This window comes from Ambystoma mexicanum, chromosome 7q, assembly GCF_040938575.1.
Source record: "Ambystoma mexicanum isolate Mex_15411 chromosome 7q, UKY_AmexF1_1, whole genome shotgun sequence".
NCBI lineage: Eukaryota > Metazoa > Chordata > Amphibia > Caudata > Ambystomatidae > Ambystoma > Ambystoma mexicanum.
This window is the reverse complement of record NC_090941.1, coordinates 648,230,334-648,252,681: the sequence shown is the minus strand read 5'-3', so window position 1 is coordinate 648,252,681 and position 22,348 is coordinate 648,230,334. Positions and strand designations below refer to the sequence as shown.

The 22,348-nt window shown below is 47.1% G+C and overlaps 1 protein-coding gene across 2 annotated transcripts in view; it reads right to left on the bottom strand.

The window, feature by feature from the left end:
- Nucleotides 1-22,348, bottom strand: part of KATNAL1 (katanin catalytic subunit A1 like 1) — a 789,545-nt gene that overhangs the window by 225,239 nt on the left and 541,958 nt on the right. For both annotated transcript variants that reach the window (XM_069639367.1, XM_069639366.1), the window contains one exon: nt 21,322-21,456. In XM_069639367.1, the coding sequence (XP_069495468.1) occupies nt 21,322-21,456 (135 nt within the window). The remainder of the gene's footprint in view (nt 1-21,321; nt 21,457-22,348) is intronic.

The window sequence follows — 22,348 nt, the reverse complement described above, 5'->3', positions numbered from 1 at the left end:
GTTGGTCTATAACCACCACCGGTAGAGCAACATGCAAGGTCGGATTAGGTCTTTCCTCGCTCGACAAACCGACCTCTAAGTTTACCTGGCGTCGACGTTATCGCCTCCGTGGAGGTTCCCCCCCCATCTGTGGATCCTACCGCCTTTCGCGGAGGCATGGCGGTACCATTGCAGAGAAAATGTCCAGCCTGACCACAATACAGACATAATTGTTCTTGTCTTCGATCCCGCTCTGCCTTGGTGAGTGGCCCACGTATACTACCTAACTGCATGGGTTCCGGATGAGGTTCTGCAGGTGGACGACCTGGATTTTCCTTGGGGTGCATATAAAAGGTTCTGCTCTCTGAGCGGATGTGGTCGGTCTTTCTGGTCTGCAGGCCGTGATCGAGTTGGATGGTCAAATCAATGAAGTCCGCACAGTCATCAGGCGGGTTCACTATCTGTGCCAACACGTCCTTGAGGTCGACTCGCAGGCCTCTGTAAAACAAGGAGGTTTGTTTCTCCTCTGGCCAGTTTGTCTCAGCCACTAGCCGATTGAACATAGCCACGTAGGCCAGAAGGTCTTGATTGCCCTGTCTAAGAGACAGCAGCTCTTCTTCCACAGCCTGCCCTTGTGTACGGCAGGCAAAGAGTTTTTATAATTCCCGTTCGAAACCGGCATAGTCCCGGAGTAAGGGGTCATCCCTATTTACCAACGGGATCGACCATTCTGCGGCATGACTCCCCAAGTAAGAAAGCACAAAGGTCACTCTAGACTGGTCCATTGGAAATACTCCAGGTTTGCACAGAAAGTGCAAGTGACACTGGTTCATGAATGTTCCAAACTTTTTTGGGTCACCCAGGAACCTTTCCAGAGGCGCTAGCGGGATGTTTCCGGGAAGGACTACTTACACTGGTGTCACGGGCTGGGTCTGTAATGACGGGGTTGGGGCGGTGGCAGGTCCACCTGGCAACGGGGCGAGGCCCGCCTGGGTTTGTAAAAGCTGCCGGACTATCTCATCAGTATTATCTCTCTTCACTACCAGTTCACGCCTCAATGCGTTTGTTTCTGAACGAGCTGCATGCACTTCGGCCCTTCATTCCCCCCGTAGTAGCTGTGACAGCTGATCGACCTCCGAGGTCTCCATCGCTCAGGCGGGGTTGTTAAAGGACAGCTTTGTGTTCTGTCACGCTTATCTGAGCCTCCGCAGGAGCGACGGAGTCCACCGGTTCTTCCCTTGATCCTAATTGCCCACTACTGCTGGAAAGGGTATCTGCCAAGAAAGGTAACGTTTTAGAGGGGAGGAGATGAGTAGTCCAAAATCCCCATCCTTCTACCCAGTCCCCACTAACCAGAAATATAGCTCCCTCCCAACCTGGGGATGACTCACCTTGCTGTTTAACTAGGCGAGCTCTCCATCCTGCTCTTGCAGGGGTGCAATGTCTGGGGTCCAGAGGGAGTTGCTGGAGATGGCCGCTTATAACGGCAGTTCAGGTATGTGTTAGTTCAGTTAAAGTTCGGGACCAGTTGCCTCACTGGTGGTTTCCTTGTGCCAATGGTAAGTTCTGAAACCCAGTTAACTCACTGGGTTTGGTTTCACAGGTAAGTTCTGGTACCAGGTAAGTTCAATTCCCCAGATGCCTCACTGGGTTACACAGAGTTCCTTGCACTGTGTGATTTACAGCCTGAATGTGGTGAGAGTACTGAGCGAGTGTTTGCTGGGACTAACCTTGTCTTCTCTTTCTCTTCTTAGGTCCGCTCCGGGATGTGCTGTAGTACTGGATGGAGGAAAAGGAGCAAGAGGCAGGACCAACAGCTGTTCCAGACAAAGACCGCACTCTGAAGGTGAGTGTCTGTAAGTGGTCTCAGAGCGGTATCTTAACGCTGGTAAGCGGAGAAGTTCACACGGGACTGCAGGTAAGCAGAGAAGTCCACACGGCACTGCAGGTAAGCAGAGAAGTCCATACGCCACTGCAGGTAAGCAGAGAAGTCCACACGGCACTGCAGGTAAGCAGAGAAGTCCACACGCAATGCAGGTAAGCGGAGAAGTCCACACGCGACTGCAGGTAAGCGGTGAAGTCCGGGTAAGCGCGTGAAACAGAATTCACATGAAGCGCGTGTTGATCCCTGTGCGTGGTTTATATGGGCAACCACCCCCAGAGACTAGACCGCACTGCTTGCTTTGTGCTGGGAACTCTTGTCCATGTTGGGGGAAGCAGGAAGTGTCCTTGGCAGTGATTGGATGGGGGTTTCCCTGCTGAAATACTCTGGGCTCTCAGAGCCTTAACCCCTGCCACTCCTGATTGTCTCTTCCACCTATCCCTATGCACAACACAGAAAGAGGGCCTGCAAGTATGTCTCTTGCCCATAACCATGACATTTTCTGCCTTGCAATTTGGGGCTGGGAGACATTTAGTAAACAAGCATGTTACGGTTAACATGTATTTGTTCCCACTAGAGGAGCGAATCACGGGCCCGATGAAATCTACTTGTAAATCTGACCAAGGCAGTGTCATCCCCCTCTTTTGGAGGGGAGCTCAGTGTGTGAGTGAAGCTGAAATTGTGCACACACAAGACACCCCTTCAAGTATTGGTTGAGATCCTGCCCCATGTGTGGCCAGTATGCAACCTCTCGCAAGATTTCTAATGTAGTAAGAAACCCCCGATGACCGCCAGTGGCCGCATCATGGGCGTGACTTAGCATCAGGCTTCGGAATGAGGTAGGACCACCCACTGGTCACAGCCAGATATGGATCTCCTCACGAACAAACCGTCTTAGATTCGGAACATTTTTGGACATTTCATCTACACTCCGAGGTCCTCTTTCCCAATGCAATTGGTATCAGTCAGGGGAAAGTTCTCAAGGTCCTTAATGTATTGATAAAACTTACCAATGATTGGATCCCCTTTTCGTACCATGATTAAATCAGCATCTGGACTCTCCTTACTCCACTGGGCAGTTGAGTGTTCATTGTGAGCATTTGTCTGGGACCTAGTGATAGCAGTGACCTGGATTTTCCCCAACAGGGACTCGATCTCAAGGAGAGCCCCTTGGATGGCTCCGGTTTTGGCCAGCTGCATCGACTAGGTCATTTACAGTTTTGTCTGGTCCCGCCATTCTGGAATGACCCTTGATCTTTTTCCAGTAGATGGTCACCCCAATAGAGGGGACCAGATCATCAATATTTTGTATTAGCTTGCCATGCTTGAGTGGTTTGTTGTGAGCACATAGCATGCCTCTGGTTTTCCAATTTACCAGGTGCTCCATGAACCCGTTCCGGACATAATCTGAATCAGGGATTATGACCAGTTTGTGGAGTTGGTGTTGGACGGCAGTGAGGATGGCTTGATTAACTGCCATCAGCTCTGCCACCTGACTAGTACGGGGACCAATTTTGTACCCAACGGAAGGTTCCGGGGCATCATTCACCCAGGCATTCCCAACGCCGGCCACTATTTCTTTTTCCCCCTTTGCTGTCAACGTGGTAGGAGCACCCATTCACATAAACAGCAGGCATTCCCTCGCACTTGTCTTTTTCATAGACTTTGTGTGGGGAATTCAGGTACTTCTAGATTAATTTAGGCACAAATCTGGGGTGAGTGCGCTGAACTACCTTACCCCTGTGGACTGTAACAAAGGGGTCTAGAACAGAAAGAGCCTGTAGTTTGCTAACCCTTCTAATGGAAGTGATAGCCACTAGGAAGGGCATTTTATAAGGCAGGTCTTGAAGACTTGCTTTATGTATTGGCTCAAAGGGAGCTCCCATGAGCCTGATCAAAACCACATTTAGGTCCCACCCAGGAGCTGGGTGAGAAATGGGAGGATAAATCCTCTTAGCCCCTTCCATAAAGGCCTTGATCACCAGTATCTTCCACAACAACACCTTTTGCTGTGATGTGGTGTAGGCTGACAGTGCAGCCAGATGAACCTTTAGCGAATTGAAGACCAACCCAGTGTCCAACAGATGGGTTAGGTACAGCACAATGTTTGTGGGTGAGCAATCGATGGGACTGACACCCTTGGAATTACAGCAGATGACAAAACGTTTCCATTTGCTGGCATAGCAATAACGTGTGTTTTTTAAATTTTTTTTATTTTTATTTGTCTTGGTTGAAATGAATCAACCTTTAAAAAAAGAACAAGAACAAAATTAATTACATATTAATAACATTTCATCAGAATAAAAATCACATACATTAAGACATTTAAATTTTTAAATTGAAAACCATAAAAGTTAAAACATTTAACATTAATATATGAATTCCCTAATCATAAAAACAATTCAGTGTAACACCATGTAAACAATTCAGGATAGTACTTACTATAAGATACAATTACAGATAAAAATACTTTCCTTTTTTATCTTTAGATTTCATATATTCATTCTCATATTTATCTTGTACAATGCAGTTCGCCCACTGTATCACAAACTAGTTATTCTCTCTTGATTGATCTAGTTTCAACCCATTTAAGAAGTTTATCGCAGATATCTGAATTGGTAATTACGAACAGTTTAGAATTATAGCCCAGCATTGTTTCTGATCCAAACTGCTCAGATATCTACAATGCCTTGAGACATGAGTTTCTCTCTGAGAGGTTAATTGTAAGCATTGTGTGATCAAGTGTTCTAGGGTTTCCTTTTCTGTTGGTATATCACAAAATCGACAAATGTTCAGTTCCGGTTTTATAAGTTTCCGTCTAACACTAACATCCTTAGTTGGCCACAAGTTAAATCGCATACGTAAAATTGTTGAGTGATAAACCATTGATGGAGCTTTCATCAGATAGAATGGTAGTGTTTTCAATTTTTTTGGTGGAAAACGATATAAGTCTCCCTCTCTATATTGTAAACACCTTTCGTAGGTTTTCCAATCAGGGTTATATATCTTTTCTTTCGCCTTCATTGGATTGTTAACCAGTAAATCGATGGTTATATCAGCATCAGCCATTTTTGATACATGCTCGCAATCCAGGTCGTTACAAAGCTATGTTGTGATGAAAATATATATCTGGTCAAAGTGTTTAATATTACATCCAAATTAGTAGACATCAAACATTTTCTAAACAATGAGCATAGTCGCCAATTATAATGTGCTTCCAATGAGATCAATCCCAATTCATAAAGGATCCACGGGGTTGGAACACATTGTGGCAAGTGCAAAATTTGCTTCCAATAACTCCCTTCCCATTTCTCAAAGGAAAAACGTGTATTAATTGACAAGGATTCTAAACCGTATATTAGGCTAGGTACTGCTTTCTGGTTCCAATAATGGAGAGCTGGTTTAATGGAGAATTTCCCAAATCTATATATAATGATTTTTGCTTGAGAGGTTGCAGTCTCTAATTTATTTCTAACACGCTCAATGTGAGCGCTGTTAGTTGAATTACCCTCAAAGAGTATTCCCAGATATGTTCATTGTTTCACCATGCTCAACCGCGTATTGTTGATAGACCATACAAATGATACCCTTGCGATTTTACTTGGGTGGTAAACTAATATCTGAGTTTTATTAGGATTAACTCTTAGTTCATTTTCAACTATGTAGGTATTAATCCTGTAATCCTAGTTGTGTTTTCGAGATCAACACTAAGTTGTACGCATACATCAGGCTTTTAACAAACTGATCATTGAATTTTGGGGAATCGGAATGTGTAGCATCAAAAATATATTTTAAATCATACATGAAGTAATTAAAAATTGATGAGGCCAATAAACAGCCTTGTTTCACCCCCCGCAAGGTATGAATGGGTTCAGATAGTAGACCATTCTGTGATAGTCGAATGCGGACAGAAGTGTTTGAGTGTAAGGCAAATATAAGATCATATAGGGATATAGGACAATTGTTTCTTTGTAATTTCTGAAATAGGATTACACGAGAAATTGAGTCAAAGGCAGAAAATAAATCAACAAAAGCAAAGTAAATCGGCTGTTTTGCTGACTGACATTGTGTCTTTATTGCATTAAGGCATAGTAAATTGATTTGTGTGCCTATTCCTGAGACGAACCCTGTCTGGTATGGGTCCCGCAAGTTATTAGCAAGGGTCCAGGCATTAAACTGTTGTAGCAGCAATTTACAAAAGATCTTCCCCGGGGATTCGAACAAGGTGAGTGGTCGATAATTCTGAGGTAATGTCCGATCACCCTTCTTAAAAATTGGGATTATAATTGATGTCGTCCAGGTTGGTGGAATCATCTAGTGTCTTTTTTTTTTACTTTGTTTTTATTAACATCATACATATGAGGCAGGGTGCATTAGCAATCCTTGCCAGCAGTATATCAAACAAACATAAATGACACTATTTTTACCTTTTTTTAACCAGGTCTCCCCCCTGTCCTGAGACAACATGTTGTATGGGAAGTGTAGTTTCACTAGTGGGGAGAGGGACATTTCCATCAGATGAGCGAACCAGGGTTGACGGGCCCACATGGTGGCCACCAGTATCATGGTAACTGGTTCCAGGTGCATCTCGTTCACTATCTTGTTGAGAAGGGGAGTCGGGGGGGAAAAGCGTAGACAAATTTCCCTGACTATGTTATTCAGAGACCGTTCCCCTTGGGGCGGTTCTGGGGATACCTGCAGGCATAGTCTTGGCATTGGGCGTTCTCCTGAGTTGCGAACAAGTCGATCTCTGGGAAGCCGCATTCTGCGAAGACGTTGGAAACAATGTCTTCCTGCAGACGCCATTCGTATTCTTCGGGCAGAGGAACATCTCTGCTGAGCACGTCTGCCAGAAGATTGAGTTCCCTTGGAACATGTTGGGACAATAGAAACATCTTGTGTCTGAGAGCCCATATCCAAATGTTTTGGGACAGCTTGGACAGCCCTGGAGAATGAGTGCCCCCTTGTTTGTTCAGGTATACATTGCTGTAGTGCTGTCTGTCAGCACCGTCTTCCCTTGCAGTTGCATCTGAAAGGCCTTCAATGCCTTGAACACCGCTAATAGCTCAAATAAATGTATATGGTTGGACGCTACCGGAGCGGACCACACTCCATGTGCTGTCTGCTGAAGCAGGTGAGCTCCCCACCCCGTGAGAGATGCGTCTGTCGTGAGAGTGGCTTCCACTGCAGGGGTGGTGAAGGTCTTCCCCTTCAAGAGGTTTTCTCTTGACCACCACTGCAGATGGAGAACGTGGGCTGGCGAGACAACTACCAGATCTTCCCATTGTCCGCTGGCCTGACACCAGTGGCTGTTGAGCCACTCTTGCATGGGACGCATGCACAGCCGCACATGGGGAACCAAGTATATGCACAACGCCATCATTCCTAGCAAGCGCATGGCTTTGCGTACCATCAGCTCCCAACTGGCTATATATTGAGGGATCTGGAAAAGCATGTTCTGAACCCTCCCGTTGGAGGAGGAGCCAACCTTCTCTTGATGGAGTTAAGGAGGGGAATGGCGTGGCTAGATGGAGGCTTCTCCTTAAGAATATCCTCTACAAAGTCCTTCTCAGGCACAGCCTCTTGAGTAGAGATCTGAAAATGTTCAGGTGCTTCTTCAACATAGAGTTGAAGGTCATCTGGTCATCTACAGGCGAGGCCTGACGAGCCGGAGTGGACGGAGGGGAATCCAAACAATACATCAGTGTCCTGATCTTGATGGGGAAGTGTCCATGGGTCCGTTCCCTCGTGCTGGGTTTCTTCCCAATTGTCTGTGGCATCCGCCTGTTCCTCCTCCTAATCCTGTAGAAAGGAAGTTTCTTCCTCTTCATTGTAAATGTCCCTATAGGTGTCCATGTGGACAATGTCTACCTGCTGGACGGGGACAGAAGGCTGATCTTCCTGATAATGGGTAGATTGAAGGTTAGGCTCTCTACGAGACCTTTTCGGGGGAGGATGATCAGAAAAACTGATAATTCTCTGCAGACGGTCCATACACCCCTCGAATTTCTCCCTTGTCCATTTGGAGGACCCAGGAGTGCCTACAGGGGGAAAAACGTTGTCTTCTGCCCTACGGCACATAAAAGTGTCTCTTAGGGTGTTGGAAAGAGGCTCCTGACTGTCCTCATAAGTATCGTGAGAATCGGGGCCCCATGGCGTATCAAAAGATCTGTCCGCGGCTTGACCCATGATTTTCGGCGGAACCGGGATAAATCCCACCGCCGCAGTAATCCTCTCGATGCTGTCCTCGATAACCGCCGAATCGGCGTGAGATAAAGGTTCTGAAGGTCTATCGGTAGGTGTATTGCCTTCCGCAGCATTAGGGGGCCTAACGGTCGGTTTATCGACTAGCGGCCTAGTCGTGATTTCTGGGCCTGCCGCGGCCTTCAGGACCGTCGTAGCATCGGATTTCCACGCTTTGACGTGTGGAGCTTTTGGAGTAGCGCCCTTACTTGTTTTTGATTGCCCAGTCGTAAGACGCTTCTGCGGATGCGGGGAAGGCTTTGCATCTGCATGATCCGAGGAAACCAACAACATTTTCCACGGCCCTTCTGGCGCTTTCGCCTTTTTCGACGAGGACGTTGATAGGCATAGGGGTTGTGTGCTTAGTGATATACGCTTGTACGTCCCTGTCGCCGGGTGCTGTCCCTGAAGCGTGACCAGAGTCAGGCCTTAAAGGGTCGGGGATGGGCGTGGCAGACCTAAAAGTGTCCGCTTCAAGGTCTATTACATCCGCAACGGATGTTTGGTAATCTGAAGTGCCCCCGTTACTCTCAGCGGGTGTGGCAGTGGGGGACGGGGGTTCCACCCGCGACATACCATACGTGGCCCACCACTTTACACAGCGCTTCTTAAGGGTTTTAGGCCGAAGGAGTTTGCAGGCCGCACACCGCTTTTCGTCATGATCTAAGGGGAGACAGGCGTTACACGTCCTGTGTTCGTCCTTCCAAGGATATCTGACCCTACACTTAGGGCAGAACCTAAAAGGAGTCCTTTCCATAGCAAAAGGGGAAGATGACAAGACCAAAAGGGTAAAGAGGGGGAAAGAGGAAAAACATACCGAAAATATGGCCACCCCGACCCCACTGTCCCTACTGTAAAGGTCGGCCAGAAGGCCCGACCATGCAGAAAATCCATCCGCCAGATCTTAGGCGCCGAAATCACCGCCGTAGACGAATCCCCTGCAGTCTTCGTCGAAGATGTTCTTGTGACCGAAGTGACTTAACGGGGAATAACCAACAAGTCGCTATAAGATAAACAATGCCTCTTATGTAAGAGCTCCGCTACAGTGCGACCAGTTATCTGGGCGTAAAAACTATCCGAGGGAACTCAGCGCGTGAGGGATTTTGGGTACACTACACGTCACGATAGGGATAGTGTTACAGACACACCTTTGCTGACGTCCCCTTTCGGTTCCAGAAAGACAAGATGCAATACTCTGCGGTTACCACTGGATGTCAGACTATATGCGAAGCATGTGATTCTAGGCAGATTAACAAGCATCAGAAAAAGCTTTATTAAGGGCGGCTGCTTGGGAGTCATTAGGGTCGGTAAGGCCTAGGTTGAGATCTCCCAGGAGAATGGATTTGGTGGGTTTTTTTCAGGTTATCTGATAGTGTGAATCAGGGCTGCTTGGAAGTCCGAGACTGACCTTGGTGGTGGATAGACGACATGGAGGGCAATGATACAGTTAGGGGAGGGGTTAACCTTAAGAAGAAGATAGTCACTATTGAAACCAAGTTCCCCTTCAACTCCTCTGATCGGGATATTCTATTTGGCAATAAGAGCTACCCCTCCACCTCTCTGGAGAGGGTGGTCTTGCCTAAAAATAGTGTAGCCTGCTGAGATGGCGAGGTCCAGGGCTGGGCCAGACGCTTCATTAAGCCAGGTTTCACTAAGTATCAATAGGTCAATGTTGCCACTGATGATGAAGTCATGAACGTCCAGGGCATGAGCTTGGAGAGAGCAGGCACTGATGAGGGCACACCTAAGGGGGGGCATTAGGTGAGGCCCTATGGGTGATGATTGTAGTCGGTGTGGCATTCATGGGAACACAAGGTGGTGAAGGGAGCAGCAGTGTGGTATCCTGTGTTGTGACGGGGACAGGCAAGGCAGTCATGGTGGCAGTTGCTGACATGTGAGTATTCAAGGTGGCAACAGAGGCACAATCAGGTACAGGCAATGTGGTGTTGGCTGGGGGTATGAGGACATGTACATTCAATGTTACAGTATCGGCAGTATTTGGCACAGGCGATGCAGAATTATCAACATCTGGGATAGGCGAAGCACAATTGGCAGTGTTATGCATATGTAGTGCAAGGTTATCAACAACTGCCACAGGCAAATAAGAATTGGCAGTACTTGACATATGCAGTGCAAGTTTATCAGCAACTGGCCCAGGGGAACCAGAATTGGCAGTATTAGGCATATGCAGTGCAAGGTTATCAACAACTGGCACAGGCAAATCAGAATTGGCAGTACTTGACATATGCAGTGCAAGGCTATCTGCAACTGGCACAGGCGAACCAGAATTGGCAGTATTAGGCATATGCCGTGCAAGGTTATCAACAAAAGGCACAGGCAAACCAGAATTGGCAGTATTACGCATATGTAGTGCAAGGTTATAAACAACTGGCAAAGGCGAATCAGAATTGCCAGTACTTGACATAAGGAATACAAGAATAGCAGTATTTGTCATAAGCAATGCAAGAGTGGCCATATTTGGCATAGGGAAAGTAGTAGTGGCATCCGGTAGTGCCAGGGGGGATACCATGAGGCATTCAAGGTAGACGGAGGCAGATGTGCATACACAACGGTATCAGGAAGGGGATTCGAGCTTACCAGGGTGGAAACGGGCAGAGTTTGTGTTGATAAGTCCACCGCTGAGGATGACGGATGTGGGCAGGTTTGTGCCGTAGTGAACGGAGTTGGAGCCAGCACATCAGGAATAGATAAGGGGGCAATGGTAGCACAACCTCTGGTTGTAGTGTGGAGCACTAGAAATGTCTCTGGGTGGGTGGAGAAGGGGCTCGACAGGGATCCCTGTACCAGTGTCACCTGGTATGCTGCAGTTGAGACACTTTTCGAAAATGCCAGGCTACGGCCGTAGACTCATGACGATCTTTAGAGGGCGTGCACACCTGGCCCCTAGTAGCGCGTTCCTTAAGTGAAGAGGTGGGTGATAAAAGAGGCAGAAATTGTGCGCGCATGGAGGCACGTACTTCTGATGGCTAATAGGGCCGACATGGATGTGTTCAGGGTAGCGGTAGGGCCCACCGAGACAGCGCAGGTTTGGAATCGGGTGGTGCTTATGATTGCAGAATAACCCTTACCTTGAACTGATGGGCGGACTTCGGCACACAGCAGCGTCGAGCAGCTGAGAGCTGCAGAGAGGGAGACTGGCCTTTTCTCCTGGCCTTCGCTCCTCGGCTTCGACTGCCGGTGCACTTCCCCTCCATTTAAAGCAGGAGGGGAGGAGCAGGCAGGGTCGAGGAGCCAATCCAAGCTCATTGGGCATTCTTGTTTTTTGCTAGTTACCGTAGTAACCACGACGGCCAACTTAGAAGCTGTTGTGGCCTTGTGGACTGCTGTAGACACGGCGGACTCCCTGGAACACTCCGGTGCTCCTTTTTTCAACAGATCAGCTGTTGCAGGAAACAACTGGTGTTCCCCTCGCAGCGGAGCTGCAGAGAAGGAGATTGGCCTTTTCTCCTGGCCTTCGCTCCTTGGCTTGCACTTTGTGTAAGTTTGTTCATGGAATAATCCTAACTATGACAGACAATATGCAATGTGTTGTCTCTTATGGATCCAGGTATGTCCACATAGATATGAGCTAGAAGGCGCTCAGGACCAGTGTTTAATATTTATAGAACATTTACACCTTTAATTTGCAGGAGGAGAAAACGTAATTGTGTGAAAGATGCTGATTTCATAATAGCAACAGGTAAAAAGTTCAAAGCTATAAAAAATGAAAAGTTTTATACTAAATCCACATACATGCATTGTAGATTGCATTTAAGTTCACAAGTGTAAATGGTAAAAAATGGAAGATTGCCCTGATACCTCCAAGGCCAAGTGCTCTCCGCAACATTCAAAATGCAACAAACACATCAATAAATGGAATCCACTTCCACCATTTTTAATTTCTAGCCACACTCAGCACACAAATCAATCACACTCATCACTCATAATGCAAAATTTGAGTTACTCACCATAGTGACTAGAGTACTCATAGTCCATAGTGCCCTTTCCTCCATCCTTGTGAGCGCCCCCCCCAACATGGGGATGGTACCAGAACCTCTGGCAGGGAAATATTGAGCTGCCCATAGTATAGCGTGCATGGGCGCGGCCTCGGGAATGCCCTGCCGGGACCCCGCCCTCCGGGGCCTCACCTCAGTCTGCTTTGAACACATCGGACACTTAGATACCTGGCAAACTAGCGGGGTGGGGCATATGGAAGAAAGGGGACTATGAGTACTCCAGCCACTACGGCGAGTAACTTTAATTACTCATACGTCCCGTCCCCTTTCCTCCATCCTTGTGGGTGTTACCACCGAACAAGAAACATAGGGTGGAGCTGTGATAACCTGCCTCATATCTAGGACAGAGAAAAAAAGGTTCTTCAGAATGAATAGTGCTTATAGGGGGGCATGGCTACAGGGCCATGTAAAGAGACGTGTTCATGAGGAGCTCCAGATGATCCTGCCGTATTCCCTTTTAAAAGTGCACATACAAGTGCTTACAATGGAGAAATATACATGTGGACGCACATGAATATATGGAAAGAGAGCCTGCTGAAAATTTGAAACCCTTAGCCTGCACTGAAGCGAAGTCCTGCATGTAACAAGTTTTCAGGGACACAGGACGTAAGGATACAAAATGGCGGATTAAGATAGGAACAAAAGGAACAGAACAGGAGATTCGGCTCTGCGTCCATAGTGCAGCTGAAACAGAGAGCAGCTGGAAAAAAATACGACTGTACACCCCTGCTGCCCTGAACTCTGGTCATGCGAACTCAGCGTGACCGCATTACTGTTAATATAACGACTCGGGAAATCTGCGGACCGTGGGTACATGGCATCCTGCATGCAGTTGCAGACAGATCCTGCAGCCCAAAGAATCAGTTACAAAAGCAGCTGTAAGCAGTAAGTGCGTAAACACAGCCACCGAACGAATGATCTGTCTGTAGTGTTGCCGGTGCAAGTTCGAGGATCATTGCAGAGATACATTGTGGCAGGCAGGCTCTCGCAGGATGGATGCGGAGCCCGGCAAGAGTGCAGAGGGGACCTCGAGAGCCAGCCACGAGGAGCAGGCGACATGACATGAGACGCTGAGTCTTAAACGCCTGAGGAATATTACAGACCACTGGATGGAACGGAGGGGGCTCTGTATGAAGGGAGATAAAAAAGTAGAAGCTGAAAGGAAGACAACAGGAATGCTAGAAGACTGGAAGAGGCTCAGGGCGTTCTGGGCATAAAGATTGCAGTGCAACCCATTATATTAACTGCACTAACCAACAGGTGAACATGAAAGTTGCAGCAGAGAGCGCCCTGACTGATTGCTACCTTTAGTAACCAGGAGCAGTGTGCCTGGCGGAAGTGAGATAGCGCACAATGGTAATGTAAGCATTGAAAAGGAGGACAAAAGGAGCATGAAGACACCGGTAGCAAACCCGGGCGATCTGGGTGTATTTGTAACAGAGCAGACCGCCGCTATAACTGTTCAGCTCATCAAGCAGCACACTACCACATGCAGCACGGGAAGACTGCATCTTCGAGTGGCCTAACTGGCCACTAGTTTTAGAAACAAAGCACAGTCTGCCTGACAGGAGTGGAATACGCTCAACACCTAGTGGAGCCAGCCTGGAACAGTACTCAACACTGGTCCAAACGGTTGCCCATCACGAGGAGCGGGCGCTTGCACACATGACACAGCAAGAGCCCAGATCTCAGAGTCCAGGCCCCGGAAGCGTGAAGGATGCACTAGACGAACGCTAACCTGCAGACATTGAATTATACTGAATGCCTTGGGGAGGCATGCGGATGTCATTGCGGTACTAGCGAGATCACGTACAGAATATAGACCGCAGAAAGCAGACGCTGCCAGTCATACGAGATACGCAGGGGCGGGACATTGTGGAAACGCTGATTGAGATTGCCCCCCTGCCCACACGAGGAGCACTAACTGGCCAAAGCGCACGGATCCAGCAACCAAAGCACCCAGCCCCTTCCAAGAAAGTGTGTGGTTACTGAGGTGCCCCGAAAGAGTGACAACATATAGGCAGAGCAAGATTAAGTGCAGACTCCTTGTGACCCATAATCGCAAACAGCCGCAGGGTGGTGAGTCACCACGACAACCCGCAGCAGAGACGAACAGCCGAGGCGATATGCAGAGGAGGACACCTGAGGGATCGGCGATAACAAAATGGCCTCCAAGTCAGTTAAATCCAAGGTGAAACAATCCTCATTGGACATTTACTACTAAGCCAAGTCAGGCTGGAGTGAACCCACCGGATCAGACTACGCCTGGGAAGGGTGGACCACCGAGAGGCGATCAACAGATCCTGGATGCTATCTCAGAGTTGAAGACTGCATGGGAATCCAAGTTAGATGCTACTATTGCTGAACTGAAAACTTCCCTTGAGTCTAATATAGATGTGGTCAATGTAGATGTCAACCTCCTGAGACAGGATGTCAGAGCCATAGCAGAACGCACAGGAAAGTTGGAGAAGGAGGTGAAAACTAACACTGAGACCTGCACAGTGAACGCCAGGGAGATCCACAACTTACAACAAAAAGTGCACAACCTTGAGAACCGGGCAGAGGAAGCCGAAGGGAGAGCACGCAGGAATAATATCTGCATTGTGGGACTCCCCGAAGGAGAAGAGAAACCTGACCCCACTTACTATATTGACAAAATGATATTGCAGGAAATGGGAGCGGGTGTACTCTCCCAGGGGTTCTCCGTGGAAAGGTCACACAGGGCCCACACTAGGAGACCTCCACCTGGCGTCTCACCACGGTCGATCATAGCCAAAATACTGAGCTACAAAGACAGGGAAAAGATCCTCGAATATTTCCAGAAAGGTGGGACGATCAGCAGGGCATCGGCAACAGTCACAGTGTACCCGGACTATACGTTCCTGGTGCAAAAACGACACCTGAATTTTGTGGCTGTTAAGAAGAGGCTGGAAGAATCTGGCCTGAAGTACAGACTGCTCTACCCGGCGAAACGAAAGGTACTACACAGAGACAGAGCCCTTTTCTTTTTAAACTCCAGAGGATGCCGTCAGGTGGATCGACGGGATGAACTGCCCCGAAGGAACAGATGACCGGTCGACAGCTGAAACGGATAAGTGAACTGTGGTTTGCTTTATGATAAGCGATGGGACTGTTGGGTTAAAACTGAATAGTAACCTCCCGTGAGAGACATGTAGAAGTGGTATGAAGGACATTACCAAATAGACTTAACAGCACAGGGAATATTGGAACTGCCTGGGTACAGTGATTACTATAAGACGTTTACATGTACAAATGATAGAAGCACTGCGATTATATTAATGAGCGATATCGAGGAGCATGACTCTATCCCCCATAGATAGTTTAGTTAGGATATTAGTAGCATAGTATTCACCTGCTGCGACTCCTACACCAGCATTAGCTGGATGGGAGCCAAGATGCGGGAGAGCCTGAGATCCAGGGATGGAACTGGGCCACAGTTGGGAGGGGTTTGGGTTAATGAGAAGGTAGAGCTTGAGAGAGTTCAGTATGGGGAGGGAAGGGCAGGAGGGGGTGGAACGGGGGGTTACGTAGGAGCAATGCGAAGAGTCTACAATCACAATTCAATCTATATAGGAGGGAGGCAGGGGTACTGAGGGGAGAAGTGGGGTACGGCTAAAATGGAGGATCTTAAAATAATAACCTGGAATGTGAGGGGGTTAAATAGTTACATCAAACGGAATAAGATCATGCTCTATTGAGAAGACAGAAAATAGATGTAGCACTGTTACAGGAAACCCACTTGACCAAAGACAAGCTGGAAGTGATTAAGAAGAAATGAAAGGGGACTGTGGTGGGAGACACGTATTTGGTGTATGCTAGAGGGGTACTTATATGGATAGCACCTCATGTCCCTTTCAAACTGTTACAACAAGAGGTGGAGACAGGCGGCAAGATGGTACGATTGAGAGGGCTGGTGGGGAACAAAGAAGTGAAGATCATCAACATTTATGCACCGAATAATGACAATACACTATACTTCAGAAACCTGTATGCTAAACTCAGTTCATATATAGATGGAGCGGTGATAATGGGGGGAGATTTCAATTGTACATTATACCCCAAGCTTGACAGATAAGATGATAAAGTAACTAAACCGAACCCGGCGGCTAAAGCCCTAAACGCACTTGTGCAGGATTTTCACCTGCTTGAGGTATGGAAGAGGCTTCACCCACAACACAGAGGATACTCACAGTATTCAGCCCCCCATGACATGCACACCAGGCTGGATTACATATTTGTGGCCAGTACCCTGCAGGAGGATATAATAGGTGCAGAATAAAAGGTGGCAGCCCTATCGGACCATGCGCCACTGGTCGCAACGTAGCAAGTCTCCCCGCCCAGACCAAGGATACCAACATGGAAACTTAGAGCTGAAACGCTGAAAGATACCATATTTAGAGAAGACCTGAGGAAATCCATAAGGAAGTACTTTGAACTGAACACGGGAAGTGTTAAGTCAGAAGGTACGCTATGGGAGGCATTCAAGGTGGTAGTGAGAGGGGAAGCGATCTCGAGATCGAAGGGTCTACAAGAATGGAAGACTTGCAGAGTACGGAAGGGGAGATTGAGGATAAAATGCAAGAGGGAGCAGATACCCCGTGAGGGACTGAGGCTATACAACAGTTACAAGAAAAATGCAGAGCCCACTAGGAACGGCTAAGCAACTTAAATTATAGGCAATACATAAAAAGGCAACATGCAGAGGGTGATAAACCGAGTAGACTGCTGGCCTGGTTGTGCAAGAGTGAGGCTCTGAGACAAGTGACTCGGGAAATACACAGGTGTGATGGCTTGGTGGAAGATACTCAAGAAGGGGTGAACAAATGCTTTTATAGATATCAAGAACTATACACAGACAAGATTGAAGAAGAGGAAATCGATATATGGGAGACACTGGAAGAGATCGATCTGCCTAAGCTTGATGAGACAGATAGAGAGAGATTAGATGCGCCACTCACGCGAGAAGAACTGGAGGGTGTGATCCGAACCCTACCCACCAAAAAGACCCCAGGAGCTGACTGTCTCCCGAGCAAGTTTTATAAAACGTTTATGTCTGACCTGCTCCGACCGATGTTGGCCATGTTGAACGAGGCGTTTGACGTAGGTAAACTGCCAGAGATCCACAGAGAGGCGATCATCATTCCGCTCCTTAAACCGGACAAACCAAGTACTGATTGCGGATCCTATAGACCGCTGTCGATGTTGAACCAGGATAGCAAAATCCTCACTGCAGTAATGGCAAATAGATTGAAGCCTATGATAAATACATTGGTACATCATGATCAAACAGGATATGTTTCCCGGAGGTGCATCTATGATAATCGCAGGAGGCTGCATCATATTATAGACCAGACAAAGGGGAGCTCCCAAGAGATAGCGATAGTCTCAATAGAAGCAGTCAAAGCCTTTGATTCAGTCAAATGGCCATGGCTGATGGTGGTCTTGGGGAATTGCGGGATGGGACCAGCATACCTGAAGTGGGTTGCATTACTATATAGCGAACTGGTGGCTCGTGCCTGGACAGGATCGGTTATTTCGGAAAGATGGACCTTAGGCAAAGGCACCAGGCAGGGATGCCCCTGGTTCCCGATGCCGTTTATCTTGGCACTTGAACCCTTGGCAGTATACCTGAGGCACCATTTTGGTGAAGTAGGCATTAGCACAAAAGGAGGTCAGCACTTGATATCGTTATATGCTGATGACCTGCTGTTATATTTAAAATATCCTGAGGAAAACCTGCAGTACATTTTGGAAGTATTGGGGCGATATGCGATACTGTCCGGTATTACAATCAACCTGCGTACGTCCATTGTATTCCCCCTGGGCAGATATGTGGGAGTGACACAACACGAGCTACCAGTGTTACAGATCGGGTGGGCCACCGACTCCTTTAGGTACCTAGGGGTGGATATATATGACAAAGTGGTAGATGAACACATAAACAACACAGAGAAGGCAGTCAGGATGATCGAACGCAGCATCGAATTTTGGGCAAGGTTACCTCTGACCATGATGGGAAGGGCAGCGTTGCTTAGGATGATAGTGTTACCCAGGCTGTTGCATAACTTCGCTAATGTCCCACACATTATACCTAAACGGTTCTTCACCAAATTGCACAGCACATGCAGAGGGTTTATCTGGCATAATTCTAGAAATAGGATAGCCATATGGAAATTGCAGAACCCGCATGTGCAAGCAGGGATTAAGCTGCCCAATTTTGAGGTGTATTGCCTGGCTGGCCAGCTACAATATGTAGCGAGGTGGCTATCCGAGGCACCACACTGGAGTCCAGATTGTTGAAGGCGGAATGTGCATCTTATTTCTTAAATGAGTGGATATGGGTGGCCAGCCCTCTGGAAGGGAAGAGGTCGGCTTTCTTAATCCTGGGAAGGAAAATCTGGCACAGGGCCTGCAGAATGATAGGAAGTCCACTACCGTGCTCCCCGCAGGTCCCCTTACTAACACTGAAAGGCGTGGACAGACAACTAAGGAAAGCCATTAGAGAACATCGGGAACCTGTGGGGGCTGCAACCATAGGGGATGTGTGGCAGGAAGGGGAGAGGATTGAACGCAACACGCTAATAGAGGAAACGGGCTTACATAGCGGACGATATATCACATATGCTAGGCTGATGACACTGGTGAGGAAGACATGGTCGGAGATGGAGCTGACCCAACAACCAGGCGCCGCCATAGAAACGTCAGAAGGTGGCCATGAGATTTCCAGAATATATGAAATACTGATGTCCAAGGTTGGGAAAGAAGTGGTTCAGATAATACGGGACTGGGAAGAGGAAGGTGGAGAAACTCAAGTGATGGATTATGGGTGAAGATGCAGAGGTACCATAAGAAAGTATCTAGGATTGTTAGACTACAGTAGATCCAGCTGTATATCACCCACAGAGTGTATATGACCCCCTGGAATATTGCCAAGTTCACAAATGCGACCACACAGTACTGCCCAAAATGTGGGGAGGATGCTGGGATGGTACACATGTTCTGGGCATGCCCGGAAATAGTACGATACTAGAAAGAGGTTGCGAGCCTGCTGGCGGACAAGGGGATTAATCTAGATGTAGACTCCTTGTGGGTGGGCATGCATGGGGGGGCGATTCCCAAGATTGCGCAAACTTAAACACGTGACCAAACTTAAAGATCTGGCTTACATACTAGCGAAGCGCAGGATAGCAATGGGTTGGAAGGCTAATTTAAGACCTAAATGTGGAGGCTTGGTGACAGGATCTTTTGAAATGGGCAGCTGTGGAAACAGTGGCGTGGAGAGAAGCGGTGTGCAGAGGGGGGGAGAGGAAGCTGAGACACTGACGGCTAGGTTGCATCTGGTTGCATCATTGACAGGCTCGGGGTCGGAAGAGCTTGGAACAAATAGCTCCCTAGATAGCGAAGACGAACTGCCACAAATAGAGGCATATTGTAGGTTGCGAGACTCTGTGGGGGTTGGAGGAGAAGAGGGGAGGGGGGTAAATTGGTAATTGTTTTAAGCACCACGTTGGGATGCACTGTATGCTGTTTGTTGTCAAAATCAATAAAATGCATTTAAAAAAGAAAAGACAAAAATAGTGCTTACAGAAGGCTGATCGAGTGGCCCAAGTATCCGCCTTGCTAATCACTTCCCAAGAAGCGTGTCCCAGAGACAATGTCCTTAAGGTGGGGAGGAGGAGAAGTGTGGAAGATCTCCCGCCACCGCGATAAATGATTCTTCAATGCCCTGTGGCCGACAGCGCTGCAGGCCGCATAAGAATCCCAGCGGTGGTCTGGCCCCAAACACTCCAGACAGAGTGCATTGGGGTCCGAGGCCGGGAACGACCAGTTGCAAGAGGCACATCTCGTGAATCCCCCTGCGGCCGACATGCGCCGGGGCAGGCGAGGCACCAAAGGGAAGTGGAAAAATAATTGAAAAAAGAGGGGAGCAAGCAGAAAGCTAAAAGAAAGTCTCTGCGCTGGCTGCCTAGTCCTACACCGTCTGTGCGGATAAAGGGACTGAGGTGAGGCATCAGAGGGCGGGGCCCTAGTGGGGCCTTCCCACGCCTGGGGCTGCGCCCCTGCACGCTGTACTAAATTTAAAGGGGAAGCTCATTTTTCGCTGACAAAGGTTCCAGTACTGGCCCCATGTTGTGGAACGCCCACAAGGATGGAGGAAAGGGGATGGACGTATGAGTACATGGGACACAATAAATATTGTTAGCGTATATGATGTGCCACAAAAGATCTTTCACAATATCAACTCATTTTGTGTTAAGCTACCCTCGACTCTGTAAAAGAATTCCCAGGCTACATGCGTGAATGCATTTGAACTGCATGGAAAAATTACTTTTCTGGAAGAGAGATTGGGCTATAACTAAAATAAATACTTTCGAAACCTGAGACTAACAAGGTTCTTATTTTTAAATACATCTTTAAATCACAGGCTTAGAATGTTCTTGTTGACAGTCTTTTCAATCGCAAATATACATACATCCTTTGCATACTGCTGCAACTAGGTTAGTTTTCACAAAGTACAATGGGGTTTACTAATATCAAGGTGGACATGCTATAAAAGGACTGTTCTCTAATAACTTCTCACTTTTCCTACATCTTACAGCCAATACCTTGAAGCATGAACTCTTCCCTATTAAATATGCATAGATATCACAGATTATGTTATGCTACATTTTGTTACTGTGATTTATATTGCACACTGCTGCCATCTACATGGCCAACAATTGCTCTAGCAGATCTAAAGAAAGGGTGGTGGGGAGTGGTTGGCGGGGAGAGAGGAAAAATACAAGATAGCTTTGCTGCTGAGTTGCTGTGTGCAGTTATATGGTTACATCACAAATAGCAATCTCCTACAGTGTGGTGTTCAAATACATGTTTGTGTTCAATACGTGTTTTGAACGTTTGTAAATCCTTAGGCTTGCCTATGGATATTCTTTTCCTTTTATTGGTTCCTTCACGGTTATGTTTCTTTGTCACAATTACTGACTATACCAGATTATACATATGTATGCAAATGAGTAACCTCCCTTTCTAAGGGTTATTCTTCTGAATAAGACATTTTCAGCAAAACACTAATAACAAGACAATGTACCTACTTCAATGTTTTTACTATGTGACCTTAAGAAATGTTCCATGCCAAAACAGGGCTCTTAATATGGATGAAAAAGAGGAGCTGAACTTTACCGGTTGGAAGTGCTATGTAAATCCTTTTTTCTAATCTTCTTCGTAAGGCCTCGTCTATGTCCCATGGAAAGTTTGTGGCAGCCAACACCATCACCATCTTTGAAGGGTCTTCATTGTCAAGAGCACCTCCAACACCTGTGATTTAAAGGACACAGATCTGTGAAACTGGGGAATGTTTCCAATTGCAGAATCAAAGGTTTAAATATGATGTTTATATCATTGGAATTTCGGAGGCTAAAATGTAATGTAAAGCTATGTTTAGAGCAGTTAATAATTGTGTCAATCTACACCTACCACATATCAACCAGCATACAGTTTAAAAAAAATCTCCAAACCCCTTATTGGCATGATTATCAACATGTTGCCACAATTTCATCTCCAAAATAGACTCAGGCACCAGCTGAGAAGAGGGCATTGTGAGCATGTGAAGCGACTACAAGAAAGGAAGTCCTTTTTCCACCAGTGTGCTCACTTGACCAGAACTGTGATACCGATAGGAGATGAAAAGTGAATACAGCCAGAATGTATAGGAATGGCAGTGTGGCCAAGAGGTGGAGAACTATTTCACAAAGCCATATGAAGTGGAGTGCCGAACGAATCTGAAGATTAGGATTCCAGGATAAGGAACAGAAGGTCCAACAGAAGGTCCAAGGAAGAAAAAGTGAATTGAAAGAGTGAATACCTGCGAAGGAAAGGTTATGGAATATTGTGGCATTGTGGAAAGAGAAGTCTACATTTCCACTACCTCTGGAAACATGGAAAGCATAAAACGAATTCTAGGAACTACATTTCACATCCACTGTATCCCTGAAGCAGATGTGGTGTACATCAATAAGAGGAAAGCAAAGAAAGGCTGCACTGTCGGAAGTGAATTGCAAACATATTGGGGATGGAGATTGTGTATTTCAAATTCAAGAAAGTGAAGGATTGTTGCAGTGTGAGAATTGGAAGTCTCAATTCCGAGAACACCTGAAGGAAGGCAGTGAATACAGCAACCTGCAAATGGAAAATAAACCCAAGTCTGAAA